This window comes from Cajanus cajan, chromosome 5 (genome assembly GCF_000230855.2).
Source record: "Cajanus cajan strain Asha chromosome 5, NIPB_CcT2T_4, whole genome shotgun sequence".
Lineage (NCBI taxonomy): Eukaryota > Viridiplantae > Streptophyta > Magnoliopsida > Fabales > Fabaceae > Cajanus > Cajanus cajan.
The window spans coordinates 49685459-49704666 of NC_138521.1; the positions used below are offsets into that span (position 1 = coordinate 49685459).

Below are 19208 nucleotides of genomic sequence, written 5' to 3' on the forward strand. Positions count from 1 at the left end.
CCAAGTCATATATGGAGTCAATCCACTAATTATTCGTAAGGAACCACACAACCTTTCTAGTAATCAGTTAAGGGTGATAGCTCCTAACTTCATACCTTACTCTATATTTACTAAGGACCTAGAAGAGACTGAACAAAATCCATTTCAAGAGTTTCACATCTACTCACAGAGGGTTTTTAACAATTGGTCTCTTAGAGCGCCAAAACAAGATTCTCTATATGGAATCTTCAACTTTCTAAACAAAACACTCCCTGTCAAGAATAACATACCAATGCTTAACACTTCAGCCAAAAATAACATACCAATGCTTAACAATTCATCCAAGTATACCATATCAATGCTTAATAATTCACTCAAGTAAAACATATCAATGCTCAATAATTCATCCAATAGTAATATACCAATACTCAACAATTCATTCAATAATAGTATACCAATGCTTATTCAACACTCCAACCATGCAATTTATAACATATGAATCATACAAAGCATATCATGCTCATCACTATTTCAACTATATAAATATAGCATACCAATGCTTATTAACATCACTCTACATACAACATATTCATCATCATTTAGTCATAAGACAACTCCAACAACAAATGTTCATCACCCAATTCATCCATCAAGTAAACAACCAACTCAATTAGAAAAGAAAAATTTTAACTAAGTCCCTATGTTGAACGTGGAGTTTCACACTCAGCCTTAGGCCTCTAGAGAGATATATAAGAAAATTTTCAAGTTCCCATGCTGATCATGAAATCTCACACTCAACGTCAACCTCCCAAAGGCCCACCCAATTCTCACACTAAGCATAAAACTCACGTTCAACCTCAGTCACGCTAAGCATGAAAACTCATGCCCAACCTCAATCTTCTAAAAGCACTTCCCAATTGTCAAGTTGAGTGTGAAAACCCACACTAAACCTTAGAAACCCATAATTTTCAACATCAATAAAGAACATCTTAACATCCAAATCCTCTCAACTTATGCAATAATTCATGTATGCAACCCCAAAATCTTCCAATTCTAACACCTCAAGAAAATAATCAATTTGTCAACTTTTCATCAAGAACACCCAAACTTCAAATCCCCTTGTCACCCAATTCGATTTGATCAACACAACCATAAATCTCAAGGAAATTCAAGCAATATGCACAAACAGATTCATCAAGGGTTGAGTTTTAGCTTCCCTTACCTTAATTTTAAGCTTTTGAAGTGAGGAGAGGAAGACGGAGAAGAAAAGGGGACTCCGAGCTTTCAAAATCGATGAAGAGGAAGAAGGGAAATAAAGAAGAATCTAAGCTTCAAATCTCTGCACTCGAACAAGCTCTACATCACACCATTGATCCAAGCTTCCCAAGTACCAGGAACACTTCCAAGAACTTCCAACAGCAAGGGCCCTTTCTACATAACTTGTGGACCTAAGCAAGGAAGAGGAAGACTCAGTATCTTAGATTTTTTTTCCCACTAGCAACGCCTCAAAAAAAATTTTGATTTCCAATGTTACATTTACACCTAAATTTATATTATGCTTTTTATAATTTGTTTTCCATAATTCTCAAAACCACTATTAGTATAGAAAAATCGGTCTCTTACATTAATACATCCTCTCAAATCTTAAATATATATATATATATATATATATATATATATATATATATATATATATATTTTAATAATTATCTTTCAAAACTCTTAAAAAAATAATATATGTATATATATATGTAGTGTCTCTTGCTCCTACTAATTTAAAATAAAGTTGTTCGTGGTGGAATTCGTTTACGAGTTCTTTTTACTTGAACTAGCACGCAATTGTTTCAATTTAGGTATTTACGACGATTTAAGAAGATAAGAGAAGGTGACTAATAGACATTTGTTTCCAAATTTTTATTAATGAATATTAAGCAATAATGTTCATGCACGTAAATACTCAAATGAACAGAATGAACAATCAATATATTGGCAATACAAATCATAGTTAATTTCACCAAACAACCAAATTACAATATCAGAATTTAACTAACTACACTAATCCTAGGAAAAGAAAGAAAATGTGGCCAAGAAGTGGTCATACCCAGTAGCAATCCCATGCACGGAAGTCATATGCGCAGGCAGAAAGTGCTTTCAAAAGCGTGAATATGAAATTTCTACCTTTGTGAAGGAGTCTGTCTCTTATATTTATAGAGTTAGTTGAGAGTGGTTAATTTTGTGCTCGTACATCGTGGGTGTGCAATCGCTGTCCACTATGCCAACGACGTGTAATCTCTCAATCGTTCACCCCACGTTTTTCAATTATTCGACCAAATAACTACCACTCAACTGCTCAAAACCTCCAATAACTCCTTTATATTTTTCGATTGATCATCGAATAAGCATGCTTTATGGTCTCATTCTTTTTGGTAGATACCTCATCCAATTTCTTCTTTTTTCGAGTAATTTTGAATATTTTTCGAGTGATCCTAACAAAAGTCAAATTTAGTATTTCTAAATACGATACTTATGTCATTACTTACCTTTACCTCTTATGCTTTGTTTGGTTTAGGAAAAATAAAGCGAAAACAAAGAATGGGAAAAAAATAAAAAGTAAGATATTTTGTTTAATTAAGTTGTTTAATAAGAAGTAAAAACAATGACTTATACATGCCAAAAAGAAAAGAAGAAAGGAAATATACATAGTCCAAACTGTATATGAAATGACATGAATGTTTAAAAGAGAAAAGAAATGCGAAAAAATAATGTCAATTTAGTCTTTTTTTTTTTATTAAAAAAAAAGTCAGTGATCTGTATTTTTCGTTCCACTTTTGGAGGGAAGGACTGTTAATGCGATGGGAGACCTGCCATTAGTCTTCCATCATCTCTCTTTATTAAACAAATCAAACAACTAAAAAGATATAGGTAATTGCATTATTTGTGTGTGTTTAATTATACATTGAATTCTTGGTAATCACGTTAAAATATTACTTAACGTGACTTTAGAAAAATCTTTACATGTTTATTTTCACGCTAAATAATTTATTTAGTTTAAAATTAATTATGAAATGAATCAACTTTAAGTAGCTGTGGCGTTTGATAAAAAAATTATATTAATTTTTCTTACTTTTATAATAAAATATTTAAACATAAATTACATCACTTCAAAATTAAATTTACAAAATCATTTCAACGGAAAATAAAGGATGACAAATAAAATAATTAAATCGGTTGAGCCAATTTTCGAGGGACTTGCTTACAAATATATACATTGAAGAAAATGTGTTCCTGAGCATCAAAATAAGATAATAAAAAAGTTGTTTCTTTTTACTTTTTTGGAGATACGTGCAATAAAAAAATCAAAAAACAAAGATACTAATATACAATATTATTATACGTAGACATTTTTTTTAATGTTTAAATAACAAAACTACAAGTTAAAACAACTATTATCTTGGATCTTTCACTTGCATTGTATTTGGCTTTACTCCCTTAAAGTCTGGACAACGCATACATGAGAAAGCCGGTGCTAATTAGTATAATCCACAATAGGAATAGTTAGAGATATTTAATTTTCCATTTGAAGAGATTCTGAACAAAATAAAACAGGTAGTAAAAGTCAAGAAAAGGAAAACAATTATGTGACATGTATTATTAGTACGTACCAGGAAATAAAGAAACAAAAAGTTGGAGAGGAGAAAAATGGATAGGGACATGAAAAACAGAAGGAAAAAAAAAAGATGGATTGAAACAGGAGAGGAGAGAAAAGATTGGGTGGGTGGACAAAATCAAAGTCTTGCATTGTATCTCTCGTGTGATGTATTAATCCAAGGGATTCCAATGTTGTTAATTTTGGTAACAGTGTGTTGGGAGATTGCAGTTTTAAATTAGAACACGGCTTCCTTAATAAATTAATTAAAAGTGATGAACAACCTCTGTGCAGTTTGTTCCGTTACTTTTGAATATATAATAATAAAAATAATATCCACCATTGGTGTTAAACTAAACCACTGTCACATCTCACCTAACTTCAACCATATCAATTATTAAATTAATCCGAGGGAATAAAGTCAATATACGCTTTAAAGTTAAACCAATATGAAATGCACATATACATCCCCTCCTCGTGGGGTATTCCATTCTTTCTTCGCCCATGAAATTTGAACTCATGCTAGATATTTCAACACATTTCACAAAAGTGCACACAAATGAAAAGAAAGGTTGTTCTTCTTCTTAAAGCACGATTTAGTGCAAGCCCTTTTTAGCGAGAAAGTTGGGCAAGCAACACAAGTTCAGGCCTAATGAATTTGCCAATAATCAGTTGTTTGAGAAATAAAATAATAATAATTAAGAGCATATATAAATAGAATGTGTGTAATAGTAATAAATGGATGAAAAAGAGGTGGCATTGGCATTGGCATAGACGTAGTCTTAATCGTTAAGCAGGAGAGGACGTGGTAAATATCAGAAGCAAAAGCAATTGAGATCGAGTAGAGTGGAGACCACCCGAAACGAAACGGTGCCGCCTGGGTGGGTGGCTTTACAACAGCGAGAATCATGGGATTGGGATATGAATGAATCAGTGTCACTGATCATAAGCTATTTTGCGAATCCCCAAGCATAAAACGTAAACTAAAACTTAACCAAATGGGAAAAAAAGAGCAAGTATAATGCCATATAGCTGGCAAGTGTGGCCCATGACGCAGACTACCCCATCTCTTTTTATGACTTTACCATTGACGGTTCCGAAGGAAACACCAACAGTTTCGCTACGGAAAACCAAGCCTCTTCTCCTCAGCACATAAAGTCATATGCCCGTGGTCGTCACTTCACAATTGAATCAAAGGATAATCCCAATCTTAATAATTAAGACATTTTCTGATGTTTTCTTCATCTAAAATACTTCTTATGTAGTCAAAGGTAGAATATGAATTGAAATTTTTGGGTTCTACGTTCTATTGATTTGTATGTATACATATTACAAGGAATAGAATAATAAGAGATAAAGATAAACTATAATTGTACAAGATAATGATATGTTATCATTAAATTTAAAATGGAACAAATTATAATAAATTACTCCTAATAAACTAATATCTTATAATACATATATTAATATACTCATAAATTTATTTAAGAATTGAATTTTATAAATTCATTTCTAAAAAATTTAAAGAAATAATTTACATAGAAGGGCTCTCGAGACAAAGCAAATATTTCTTTTGTGACTTCAAGGATTTCTTCTCTTCCTTTCCTTGATAATGATGTCAAACATGAGTCAAGAAGAGTCTTTGCCTAAAATGGGGTTAGGAGTGGGTTTAACCATGCCAAGCATGATTGCCATGGGGCATCTCTGCCTCATTCACGCTAAGCATGAGTAGATTAGCATTGACCGTGGATGAGCTATATGTAATGACCCACCTTAGGCTGTTACATCAACAACCAACAAGACAACTCAAAATAAATAGTATAATACAGAGAAAACAGAGCAAATGTCAACTACCCTAGAGTAAAAATAGTTTAAAACATATAAATTATTTTCATCATATAAAATGTAATTTTAAAAGAGAATTATCATAAGTAAGGTTATACAGTCATCCAAAAGATAATAAAGTTACATCATCATGAAAACATCAAAATAAGACACCTTAGATGATGGTCAAGCTCTAAATCTAGCCACTTCTGAGAGTAGCTACCAAAAGAATACTTGTCATCCCAAAGCCTCGCCCTTAATCTACTCCCCACATATTGAGATCATCACATTCCACATCATGAAAATATAAGGGTTAACACGTATAAAACCAACCATAATACATATAAATGAAATATCACCAAACCAAACATTTATCATAGATATTAATCCATACTAAAAGAATGACAACATCATTAACATGTTCATCTCCATGCCAAATAAATAAATTCAAAATATATACACATCCATACCAATGTATACATAATCCATAATAATAAAGAATCCATAACCAATGTATACAATCCATACCAAATGCATACATATTTCATATCCAAATCATATAATCCCATGAAGTAGCCAACACATCCAAATCAAATGTTGGCCTCAACACATCCAAACCAAGTGTTGAGTTTGTGAACATGTCACCTGCCCACATCATACACCTAACCTCTTATGGAAAATATATAGTTGAATTACGTTGTCACATAACCTTGGTGATCTCGACCACTTCATCCATCAGTATGACTTGACCTTGCCTCCATACCGATGACAAATAGAATGCTTAGAGGAGTACTCCAGAATCCACCTAACATCTGAAGTGGTTTATTATATAATCTTTGGAAAAGTTCCATATTGGGATCCTCACCATGGGATCCCTAAATTCCATATTTTCCCAAAGACTATATCCTGACCCCACCAAGAGGTCTCCCAATCCATACCATAACCTTACTCCTTTAAGTCCTATTAGCTTTCCAAACCAAACACACATAAGCATGTTCCATAAGCATATACAATCTTTTCCATAACCATGCCACACTCCATACCAAATATATAACATCAAAAGAGGTATGATTCAACATTTAAAATTTTCATAAAAACTCAGTTATATAAGATTTTCCTCAAATAGACCACATGCCCAACACAATAGTATTCGCACTCGGTGCAACCAAAACAGAGAGCCTACAGGCTTTGCCCACTTAGTATGTCACCACATGCACTCAACGCGCTCCAGACAGAGAGCCACTAGAAACTGCCCACTCAACACGTAGACTCGTAAGCTCAACGTGCTTAAGACAGAGAGCCACTAAAAGCTACTTGCTCAACACATAGACCTGTGCGCTCAGCACGTCACCACATGCGCTCAACCCATGGCTACATGTGCTCAACATGACTTGAACAGAAATCTCTATTCTTTAGTGTGCTTAGCATGTCGTCGTGTGCGCTCAGTGCACATGCATCAGACAACACGTCAAAAGTTCAAAAACTTTGATTTTCACCCCCAAAGCCCATCCAAACATGAATCCCAAACCAGATTACATGATTTTGAATCATTATAGAGTATAAACACCATCCAAAAACAACATTAAGTGATAAAATCAAGTATGAACCATTAATCATTGAGAAATCATAAGAAATCATGAAGAACCCTAACCAAACCCTCTCCAACTCAATCCAACCTCAATCATGCATATAACATGTAATCAATATGATATTTCAAATCCATACATATTAGATTAAGTCTTATATGTGCTACCCTTACCTAAAAAAACCTCAAAAATGCAAGATTTGAACAAAGTCCTCAAATTCCAACTCAAACTTCAATCTCACTTTCCAAGCCTTTAGAGACTAAATCTCTTGAAACTCTAGTTGTGAAGATTGATCCTGACCTGGCGAACTTCCTAAATGTATCCTCAACTTTCCTCTAGACTAGAGCTCCTCTCTCTACTTCATCTCTCTATAAATTGTCTCTGTTTGACAAATGAGATCCTTCAATCCTAAGCCCTTATATATAATCATTTTCAAAAATTTTAAAATTTCACCCTTAGCACCTATTCACCTCAAATATCCTACTCCTCGAAGTATTTCAACTCCCTAAGCTTTAAAACAACATCAAATTCACTCAGAAAGACCAAATTTATCTTATGTTTCTATCTTCCAATTTCCTACCATTCCTATTCCTTTCCATGCAATATTCACAACTCACAATCATATGAAATGCAACATGTATCAACATACAAACAAACATCACATTCAAATACATATTCTTGGAATAATGTGTTACGTGCCATAATACTTCACTTAATTAAGATGAAAGGAAGGTGATCAATCTTCTTCCGTCTTAGTACCCGTTCAGTATAATGGTGTACAATGCATCATTTACCACACTCATGCATACACATGCCTACATAAACATCTCAAAACAATAATATCTCGTATCATTTTGCGAAATCACTTATAAATCAAAATAACTAATCAAAACCACATAAATATATAAACATGCACAAAGGTAAGTATGTAATGTAGTTAGTAGATTGGAACGGGGCGTTCCGGATTTGGAACGGGTCGTTCCAAACTACTAAAACAAGGGTGATTTAGTAGCCTAGAACGGGTCGTTCCCAAACTGGAACGGGCCATTCCAAGCTACTAAATAGGCCTATGAATCTTGGACTGGAACGGGCCGTTCCAGAATGGTCATTGTGAGTTAAATTCCCCTCCAGAACGGGCCGTTTTGATTTTTAGAACGGGTCGTTTTGATTTTTAGAACGGGCCGTTTTGATTTTTAGAACGGACCGTTTTGATTTTTAGAACGGACCGTTTTGATTTTTAGAACGGGTCGTTCTATACGTGCCAGAACGGGACGTTCTGGTTTTAGAACAGGCCATTCTGCATGTGAATTTTACACATAATGAAGGAGCCCAGAACGGGCCATTCCAGATTTGGAACGGGTCGTTCTAGCCAGTTCAGACTTCTATAAATAGAGGTTGTGGGCAATTAAGGAAAATGGAGGTTTTTAGAGAGAAGTTTTAGAGAGAATGACTCTAAATTAGGAAGCTTGCTTTGGGTGGATTGAAGTCCAAGGTTGAGCTTCGGAAAGGAAATTCTGCTTCTTCTCAATTCTTGGCTATTTTGAGCCAATCTTTAGGTAAGGGAAGCTAGATTGTAAAGTTTTCGATTGTATGTTAGTTGGGAACTCATTTGGGTACTTAGGTTGATTAGTATGAGTTGTGTTATGTGATGAAAATATTGTGTGTTGCTAATATATGATTAAATATTTATTAATGATGTTGTTGGTGATGTTTTCATGATGAAAATGGAATGTAAATGAGATGCATGTTGTAGTTAAGTTGTGAAGTTGTTTACAAGTTGTGTGTTGATCTATGATATTATTGAAGCTAGTTGAAATTAAGTTGATAAAGTTGCGATATGTTATGTGTGGACATGTATATGTTGTGAAGTGCATGATGATAATATTGTTAAGTTGTTAGAGAAGAGTTGTATGTTGCTATAAAGTTGTATGTTGTGCCATGTGTTGAAAAGATATCATTTTATGATGATTGAGTTGATTGTGCTGTTTAAAGTTGAAATGAGATGTTGTGTTGTTAAAATGTGTTGTTAAATAACATTGATGAGTTGTTGTGCTGATATACCATGTTGTTTAAGTTGAAAGTTGATTAAGATGATGAGTTGAATAATTATATGTTGTTTAAGTTGTTGAGTTGAGTTGTGTTGTCGAGTTGTAAGTTGATTAAGCTGTGATAGTAAATTGTTGATCACTAGGACTAAAGAAGATGTTTTCGAAGTTGCCCATCCCATTGTGCGGATTGAGATAGTTGTGGTGCTTTGAGAGCCCAATTTGTTGAAAACCCTCCTTGGGAAGTTGTCCCTTGGAGTGGACGTTGTGTTGTTCTCCTCTAGAACTTAGTTGATCCCGTGTGTGGGCAAGGTCGAGGCACACATGTATAAAGCGACCACGGTATAGGGGCCAAACCGAGCTATACTGATTGCAAGCAGTTAGATGTCTATTGTTGTAAAGTTAGAAAGTTGGGGACATATGGTGAAGATATATGTCCTATGTTGAGATACATAGTACTAAGGTGATAAGTTGAAAGTTATTTTAAAGTTGAATTCCTTAGTACTGTATGGGCGACATGGAAGTAGTCGATCCATGTCATGGTTGAATGACCAATTTGAGTAAGGTATCTAGTTAGAGATGTAGTCTTTGACTAGGTACTGGAGGGTGCGTGGTACTTGGAGGATAGTGGGTGGGCTAATTTCATATGTGGATTGGTGATGCTAGCCAAGGCCGTGGTAGGCTCATACCCAAACCCTTCTGTCCTGACAGTAGTACTGGACCTCCGAGTCTAAGTGGCACACCTGAGAAATCGCCTATTATTGTCTATACCTGGTTCTCTTCGGAGTTCCTAACGTTGTTCTATACCTAACCTGGTTGAGATAGGTCAAACGTTGGATTCGGTAGGGTTTATGCCACCTAGACTGCTCAACCTCAGTTGTTGGAGATCTCTGAGTTGAAATGCGTGACGACGCATAAGTTATTGATGAGTTGATTTGTTGTTGATAAAAGTTGTATCTATGTTGTTATGTTGTTAAGTTGTGATTGTGTTGTATGTTGATCTTGTTGAGGATGATAATAGTGTTGTTACGTTGTAAGCTGTTTTAAACATGTGTTGTTGAAAGATGTGTAATATATGTGTTGTTTGTCTTCTGTGTCGGATGTGAAGATGATTATATAGTTGTTATGTTGCATATTTGATATTTATGAATTGTTTATTGTCTCTAGCTTACCCTTGCATGTTCCCATGTGGTTTGGAATGCGATGATCATACGTTGTATGGGAGCAGGGCAGGGATAGACTAGGAGATAGCTGCTAGAGGTCACAGGAGGTGCCTGGAGATGGATATATTTTTTTAGGCTACCTTATAGTAGCATACTTTGTTGTATATAATTGATTGTTATTGGTTGCTTGATTAGCAACTTGTGTTGTAAATATTTTATTATACTATTTTAGTATATATATTCCAGTAGTGTGTAGTGTTGTTTCGTAGTGTGACGGCCACGACGGGTCGTTACAAAGTACATCTCAAATCCACACATCCAAAATCCAATCCAAATCTATATAGACAACACACACACACACACACACATATATGAGTATATATACCAAATAGCCTAATATTTCCATTGTGTTACACTATAGGCTCTATACCTCAATGACACTAGACATAGGGAGAATGGCACCAGATGTGGGTTGCCTAATGAATATGTATTGTTGGGTTATTGACCAAGTGTTGAACATGTATAGATTGTTAAACCTATATCATATTGGATGTTGATGTAAGATGTTAGTTCTTTATACATTGACCCAAAATAATGTATATTGATGATTAAATTGTTGATAGTTGTATGTTGAAATGTTGAGGTGGTTATGTTAAGAATGCTTAGGGCATTAAGTTGTGTTATGTTAATTGACTTAGGACTAGCGGAGAGGTTATTTTAAAAGTTGAATATTTTATTGTAAAGATATTGTATTGTGTTACTCTACGAGGCTAGTTGTTGAAAACCTTTCTTGAAAAGTTAACTCTTGAAGTGAAATGTTTAATCTCCCCTAGAACATTAGTTGATGCGGTATGGAGGCAGGTTGAGTCATACTTTTTATTAGTGACCACAATATAAGGGTTAGATCGAGTTATACTAATTATAAAGTGTCAAAATGATCTGTATAAGAGCTAGGTCAAGTCATACGTGTACAAAGTGACCAAATAGTGTAAGATACAAGGTTGAGGCCAAAATCCCTAACTAAGTACTAGAAAGGGTGTAATATTCAAAAGGTTAATCAGCGAACTAATTTCATAGGAGACTTAGTCATGCATCCTAAGGCCGTGTAGGTTCACATTTAAGTTGTTTTATGCCATGATAGTTATACTGAACTTTTCTAATTTAAGTGGTAAAATTTGAGAAGCCATGTTGTGTTGTAGATTTTTTTTTATATCTAAATTAGTTATTGATGTGGTTAGCTCAAAACGATCGTGATATTAGTTGGTTCAATAAGGTCAAACCACTTAAATTACTCATCTATGTTGTTAAAGATCTCTTAGTTAAAGAGTCTTATGAAGAAAAACAAACAAAAAAAAGTGAAGAAAAAATTATATATATAAAATATTTTTTTAATTAATATTATAGATATTACTATTAATTAGATTTTAATTCTCCTTATTATATCTAATATGTTATAATATATTAATATTTTATTCTATTCATTAGTTATTTTCCTTTTATGACAAAATATCTTATTTTTTTATAATTATAATATACTATATTTTTATGATAATATTTTATTATTTTTATACTCATTAAATATGTTACAACTTAGTTTATTAAAATAATTGGTTTTTTAATTTTTAATTTTATTTTTCAACACTTTTAATCCTATATGTTACATTGTGTGTTAGCAAACTCGCATATAGAAACTAAGATAATTGTCTACAAAGTTATTTTTTTACTTAAACATATTTTATAAAAAGAGAACTTTGTTCTTATGAGAAAATAGGAATTGTTCCTATAAGATATTTTTAGCTTAATTATGTTTTAAAATCTTGTAAAATGAATGAGTATCGATTTTGATCTTTATACATTATTTATTTATTTTTTATCTTTTAAAATTTGTAAAAATTTATCATTTTAAAATGAGTAAATTTTGGCTTAGATTAGGGATGAAAATAGGTGAAACTTTGAATATATAGGTTGGGTCTGTTTTATAAAATTAAAGTTTAAGTCTGACCTATTATCTATCATAAATTTTTTTAGAGGCATGGTCTGACCTTTTAAAAGTCTGATCGAGTCTATTAGTCTATTTAAAAGTTTATGTAAATTATTAATGTTAATTAGATCAATAAACTTAATTTTTAAAAATCAACAAAATCATTTTTAAAATATAGTTTACTCAATATTATTAAAATTTAAATTTTAAATAAAATATTGAAAAAAAATTGAATCACTTTATTGAATGAATAATTCATGTGTAGATATATGTGCTGATGTATATTCATGCACAGGTTGTAAACATATCAAGTTATAATAAAAAAAATAATTATATAAAAAAATATTATAAATATTGATAATTTATTTTTATTTTATAAATATATTTATTTAACTATACTTTTAATAATATATATAATAATATTTTTTATTATGTTATATAAATAAATAGATTATCCTATCAAGTCTTACAAATATTTTTTTTTATTTTCAATTCTCTAAAATCTAAAGTTACTATTTTTTATTTATCATAATTATTTTAAGATAAATAAATAATATTTATTTTAAAGACCTACAATTTTTTTCTAGAATTGTTACACACTGTTATAAATAACATATGAGATGTTCATTTAAACTTTTAATAAATATACAAGTAATTAAAATCATTACATAATACTAGGAATTAAAAACAATATATCCAAATTTTTGGAGATGAAAAAAAGTACATAAACAAAAATTAATTTTCTAATTTTACTTTAATTAAAAATATGTTTGAACAAATATTTTTCTTAATGAATATAGAAATGTATAAGAAGTAAAGAAAATAAAAAATTTTATTTTTTTATTTTTTTATACTTTTAATTTTTTATCATTTTATTTCTTTAATATTAAACAAATTACACTTGAATATAATCTCAACTAAAAAGAGGAAATAAGAAAAATCATACAAATAGTTATTTTTAACTTTTTTTACCATAAAAATATGTATTTTATAAAAATTATTATACTTTTTTCCATTATAATACCTTTAAAAGTATTATAAAATATTTTATTATTTCATTAAATAAATTTTCTTACTCATCACTTACCACATGACAATCACATTACCAAAAAAAAAAGTCCAATGCAGGCAGCGCTAATATATAACCTCCTTTTAATATTGACACTGAGTTAACAATTAAATACTTGGATAAAAAAAAAACATGTTTTATATTTTGAGATGTAAAATTTAAATAAAAATAAAAAATAAAAATCAAATTTGAATTATTTTAGTGAATAAAAAAATTTAATAAAAATGTAAAAAAGGACAAGGACACATGGACAATGCATCACGTGATGTGTGAGAAAGGGAGCCATGAAATGAAATTATTCACCTTCCGTACCTCATCATCGTCCGGTATTAGACCGTTTTGTTTTCCACTAAAACCAAGACAACCATGAATCGACAACTCATCTTCAGATTCAACGGTTTTAGACTCAACTCATTTAATAAAAATGCACCGCCACCATGGACACTATGGTAATTTTGTAGTGGACCCAAATTTTTGTTGCCGCTTCATGGGGAGCAAATGCCACGTGTGTCTATTTTGCCGACGCTTGTCACGTGATCAACTCATCCTCTACGTGACTGGGAGCGCTGCTGGTATGAATACTGTAGATTTTATTATTGACGTAATCTTTGTAATTTAAAATATGCACAAAATAAAGCACCAATTAAAAATTAGAATATAAGTTATATATTAAATTGAAAACAAACACATTAAATATCTAAAGAAAGTTTAAAACTTAAAAGTGTTGTTAATTTCCTTTTAAATGACCAACACGGTGGATAAAAGTATTGGAAATGGTATTTTAAATGATATAAGATTCTTCTAAAAAAAAAATGATATAATGTTAAAATTTTAAGTTTTATTATTTTATTAAATTAAAACAATAGCCCAATGTCTTTAAATTTAAATAGGGTGCTGATTTTATTATATTTAATTTAATCCTAATTGAATTTGTGTAGAAATTGATAATAAAAAATAATTTTAAATTATATAATGAATAAAGTGCTAGACTAATATAAAGTTAAAAAAAATTACATTATGTAAAATTTCAAATTAATGTAAAAATGTATATTCAAACAACAACCAATTAATAATCTAATTCTTTACTTATTTAAAAATATATTGAAAATAAAAGTTTAAAAAAATTAAGAAGTAATTTTAATAAAAAAAATATTGGTTTAAAATGATTTCTTACATTGAATACAATCTAGTTTTGATAAGGTTTCAAGCAATTTATCCAATTTTTAATGGAATTTTTATTTTACTAATATTTTAAACTATGCAGACAAAAGTTCAGGACTAGACTGATTTTTTATGGCACCTCCATTCTCCATCAGATACGAATTGATCTCCAAAGCAGTTAAGCATCTGTTAATAACTTTGTATGTGTGTTTTTTTTTTTTTTTTTAAAAAAAGGCGTGAATCACACTGTCCTCTTAATAATTACATTACAGCTGTCTTGGGCCAACAGTTTCGATAGTGCAAATGTACAATTCTCCGTATCCCTTTCCTCGTTTTGGGAAATGCTACGCCAGTGAAAAATTTCTTTTTCAAAGCCCCTCTCGTAAAGCATTACCATCCATTCTCACGGTTTTCCTTCACTCAATACAGCTGCAAAATTGCCATTTCAAAATCATGCATTGTTCACTCTAATCATACACAACACTCTCATTTTGCTGTCCACTACCCTCCCCTCTCTCTAGTCTCTACACATAATATATATTTCTTTTCCTTTTCAATTATGCATCATGTACATTGTACAAGACTAAACATACAATATTATGAATAAAATCCGCTTGAGCTTCTTCAAGTAAGAACACAATTGTCATATTCTAATTATCATAGTTTGTGAAATGGCAGACATGTTGCTAATCATGTTTATAAATAATCGGATGATTATTAATGCATACATTGCATATTGACACAAGCTTGGACATGTTAATTAAGTTCCCAATTTAGAAGAATTAATTTATGGTAGTTATGTGAGAATATATGTCTAGATGGTATGGTGATTTAGAATGAGATTATAATAAGATGTATGGTGGTATGGATAGGAGAATTAAAAAGAAGTTAGGGTATAGTGAATATATATGCATGGAGACAGAGGCAGTGGGTAGGAGGTACAAGTAACAGAAAGGGGTTGGATACGGATCTGTTGGATGATATCTTTGGCATTTGAATAGTGAGTAGCATACCCCCATCCTACCCGACAACTTTTTCTCTCGCCCTTTTCCTATACCTTGCTTTAATTATACATCCCTAATCCCCACTTTCTACTTATGAATTAATTATGCAAGACACATAAATAATTGGCATAAACAGGATTAGGAAGATGAGAGGAAGTGACCGACAGGTGTGTGTGGAGGAAGACGATGGAGGCAGGTAAAGAATACAGGCTGGACTGACAGGAAAGCAGTAATGATTCGCGCTCCGATTCGGCGATCCGTCTTGTCGTTTTGTGCCACCTCAGCATCATGTGGGCCCTTTCCTCCTATTTTTTTTCCCTACGAAAAGGACCAAACTTCAAAAAATAAATATCCCACACCAAATGCTCTACAGCCTGGAATAGTCCTCAGTCAAACTCAACCAAGCAAGGAACCTCAGCCATCATCAGTATCACCCAACCGTTATCATCGTTATCTCTTTAATTTCTTTTTTTTTTTCTTTCCCCACTTTCCGTTTTTTTTTTCTATCTTTTTCCCTTTTAATATTTTAACCTCACATTTCTGGTTCTCAACGTTTTCTTTGTCCACATTAATTAACTTCCACAACTGTTCTATTCATGTCCACATCTCTCCCAAACGCCTCAACTGCACGTTTCTAAAGTTTCAAAATCACAACCAATTCTCAAATAAATAACAAAAATATAATTGAAATTAAAATTTTGATTCTATGATTGATCATGTGGGTCATAAAGAATAGCATTAATTATAATCAACTTTACTAAATAAAACTTTAATATCGAAAACATTTGAAAAAGTGCATTTAAATTATGTCCATTTTAAATAAATTAGAAAAGGATGAAAATAGATTTGATGCAATTTATGAAGTATTTTCATATTATTTTATTATAGAATTGGAATTTTATTGTTACAATTATTATAACGAAAATACAAAAAAAAAAATACTTGAATAACCATCTAAATCTAAATGTTACGAATAAACAAAACACGTATAGGAAAAAAAAATGTAGTCAAAACTCAAAAGTGAATTTCAAAATTGGAGGCTATAATTGAGTGGAGCGTTGCGTATGCCGCAACGCGCCGTTTTGCATGAAGAGACATCAAGATAGAGTAGTTTTTTTAAAAATTTCAGTTTTTTTAACGTATTGACTGTTACTATATTTATCTTCTTAAAAAAAATTCTTATACTATCTTTTTTTAGTGTCCATTTTTTATAAAGATAATCATACATTTGTATTATATATTTTTTATTAATTTATATTTATGAATAAAACAAAAATATATAAAAAATAATAATTCCGATAATGACTATCCATTTGTTATAAAAAAATATTAATTTACTTTTTTTCTGAAAACATGAAGTGTCTTTTGAGTTAATAAATAATAAATAATTTTTTATTTGAATTATAAGTAAAATTGAAAATGATATTTGAAGATATTTAATTTTATATTTCACCGATAACATTGATGAATAGGAGTGGAACATATATTAATATGAATATTTGAGTTAAAATAAAAGGAGAATTTGATAGGATAAATGAGGGGAGAAGTAGAGAAGAGTTGTGTAAAGGGAACAACCTAAGAAGTGACGCGTGTCCAAATACAGCTGTATCCCAACTCGAAAGGCAACCGGTTGCCAGATAGGACCGGTAGCATAAGCAGTAGAAGCGACGCAGAATCCCATAAAAGTGGAACCTCCAAAACCGGTAGCCTGACCCCCCAGCCCTGAGGGATATAAGAAAGCGCAAGCAGGGTGGAAGTGATCCAATGCTCCACCACAACAACTAAACCGCAAAACCTCCCTCATTTCCTCCACCAACGATAAAAAGCACCGCAAAAGAGCATGATGGCGGTGAACAGAAAGGACATGGACCGGATCAAGGGCCCATGGAGCCCGGAAGAGGACGAGGCCCTGCAGAAGCTGGTAGAGAGGCACGGGCCCAGAAACTGGTCGCTTATCAGCAGGTCAATCCCGGGCCGCTCGGGGAAGTCCTGCAGGCTCCGATGGTGCAACCAGCTGTCCCCTCAGGTGGAGCACCGGGCCTTCACGCCCGAAGAGGACGAAACCATTATCCGGGCCCATGCCCGCTTCGGAAACAAGTGGGCCACCATAGCCCGCCTCCTCTCGGGCCGCACCGATAACGCTATCAAGAACCACTGGAACTCAACCCTAAAGCGCAAGTGCGCCTCCATCATGATCGCCGACGATCGCCCCTTCAAGCGCTCCGTCAGCGCCGGCGCCGCGCTCCCGCTTTCTCCGGGGAGCCCCTCCGGATCTGATGTGAGCGAGTCCAGCGCTCCCGGCGTGCTCTCTCCTTCGCACGTGTTTCGGCCCGTGCCGCTTCGCCCTACCGTGGAAACAGCCTCCTCCAGCGACGACGGGCCCACCACTTCGCTCTCGCTCTCTCTTCCCGGCGTGGAGTCATCGGAAGTGTCGAATCGCGCGGTGGCGGTGGCGGCGCCGGTGATTCCTGTGGCGGCGATGCCGGTTTCCTCCTCGGCGGTGGAGGTTGGATTAGGAGCGATGAATCTGAGCGCGGAGTTTATGGCGGTGATGCATGAGATGATACGGACGGAAGTGAGGAGTTACATGGAGCAGCAGAATCAGAATGGGATGTGTTTTGAAGGAGTGGATGGGTTTAGGAATGTGTCGGTGAAGCGAATTGGAATTAGCAGAGTTGATTCCTAATTATGATCAAGGAACAAAACAAAAGAAACATGAAAATGAAAGGAACATGTTTTCCTTCTTTTTTTTTTTTTTTTTTAATTTCTAGGGAATAATATTGATTAGTGTACAGTGAGAGAAAGAGTAGCATGGAATGGAACGCTGGAAATCGAAATTTCATGACAAATTTGAAATTTCTTTGGTTCATGATGCCTGTGCAAAAATGATAAAAGAGAGAGAGAGAAGGGTTAGGATTTAAAAGTGAATGGAATATCCTCAAATTTTCAATATTAAGTTCAATTTATTTTTCTAATCTGCGGAAGCATGTTGTAAATATTTGTTTGGGTTGAAATCCAAAATTAGTAATTAGTGTTTCAGGCGCAAGAGCTCCAAAGGGAAACCGGTACTTGGTTTGAAAGTAGTTTTTGTCTGTTATCCTTTTATGGATCTTGAAAACAGTTAATCAGTTTACTATATAATCTTCACTCTTGCACTTCATTTTCCAACATACAAGTTCTCAATATGCTCTCACCTCAGTATTTTATCAGGGATTTCAATAAATATTCCTCAGCAAAATCAACCATGAATTCAAATATAAATTATAATTTTGAATTTTTTTACTATTTAACATTGTGCTCAAAGAAATAGTTTGATTTGGTTCACATTTTTTTAATATGATTTGATTTTTCATGTTAAATTAATTTATGATTTTTTTTATAAAATAATCCTGATTGCTTTTAATTGTTTTTCTTTGTATAGACTATAGATATGTTTTTACTTGTTCTCTAAGTATTCAAGACAATCTTGATAAATCCTCTGTATCGGAGGAATTCTGTTTTGCTATTTTATATTTATAACAATTTTTTTACACTAAATAGAATTTTTTTATTATTATTATTGGTATAAATGATTTAAATGTAACAAAAATATAATAAATAACGTATATTATAGTACAAGATCATTATTTAATTTTAAAATTAAATTAAATTTATAAATATAAGATTAAATTTTATTTTTGATTCTTTATTTTTGTCAATTTATAATTTTAATTTCTCTATTTTAAAATAAAAATATTTATATTTTATTTT

General features: G+C 32.5%; 1 protein-coding gene across 1 annotated transcript; it reads left to right on the plus strand.

Moving 5' to 3' along the window:
• Positions 1 to 17200: 17200 nt before the first annotated feature.
• On the plus strand, positions 17201 to 18497 carry LOC109795165 (transcription factor MYB44). Its single transcript, XM_020354592.3, has one exon. The coding sequence runs from the start codon at positions 17299 to 17301 to the stop codon at positions 18142 to 18144; it is 846 nt and encodes a 281-aa protein (XP_020210181.1). The 5' UTR covers positions 17201 to 17298; the 3' UTR covers positions 18145 to 18497.
• Positions 18498 to 19208: the final 711 nt, after the last annotated feature.

What these genes read in the sequence shown, in the direction of transcription:
- LOC109795165 (XM_020354592.3), top strand. Translation starts at nt 17,299, where the DNA reads ATGATGGCGGTGAACAGAAAGGACATGGACCGGATCAAGGGCCCATGG.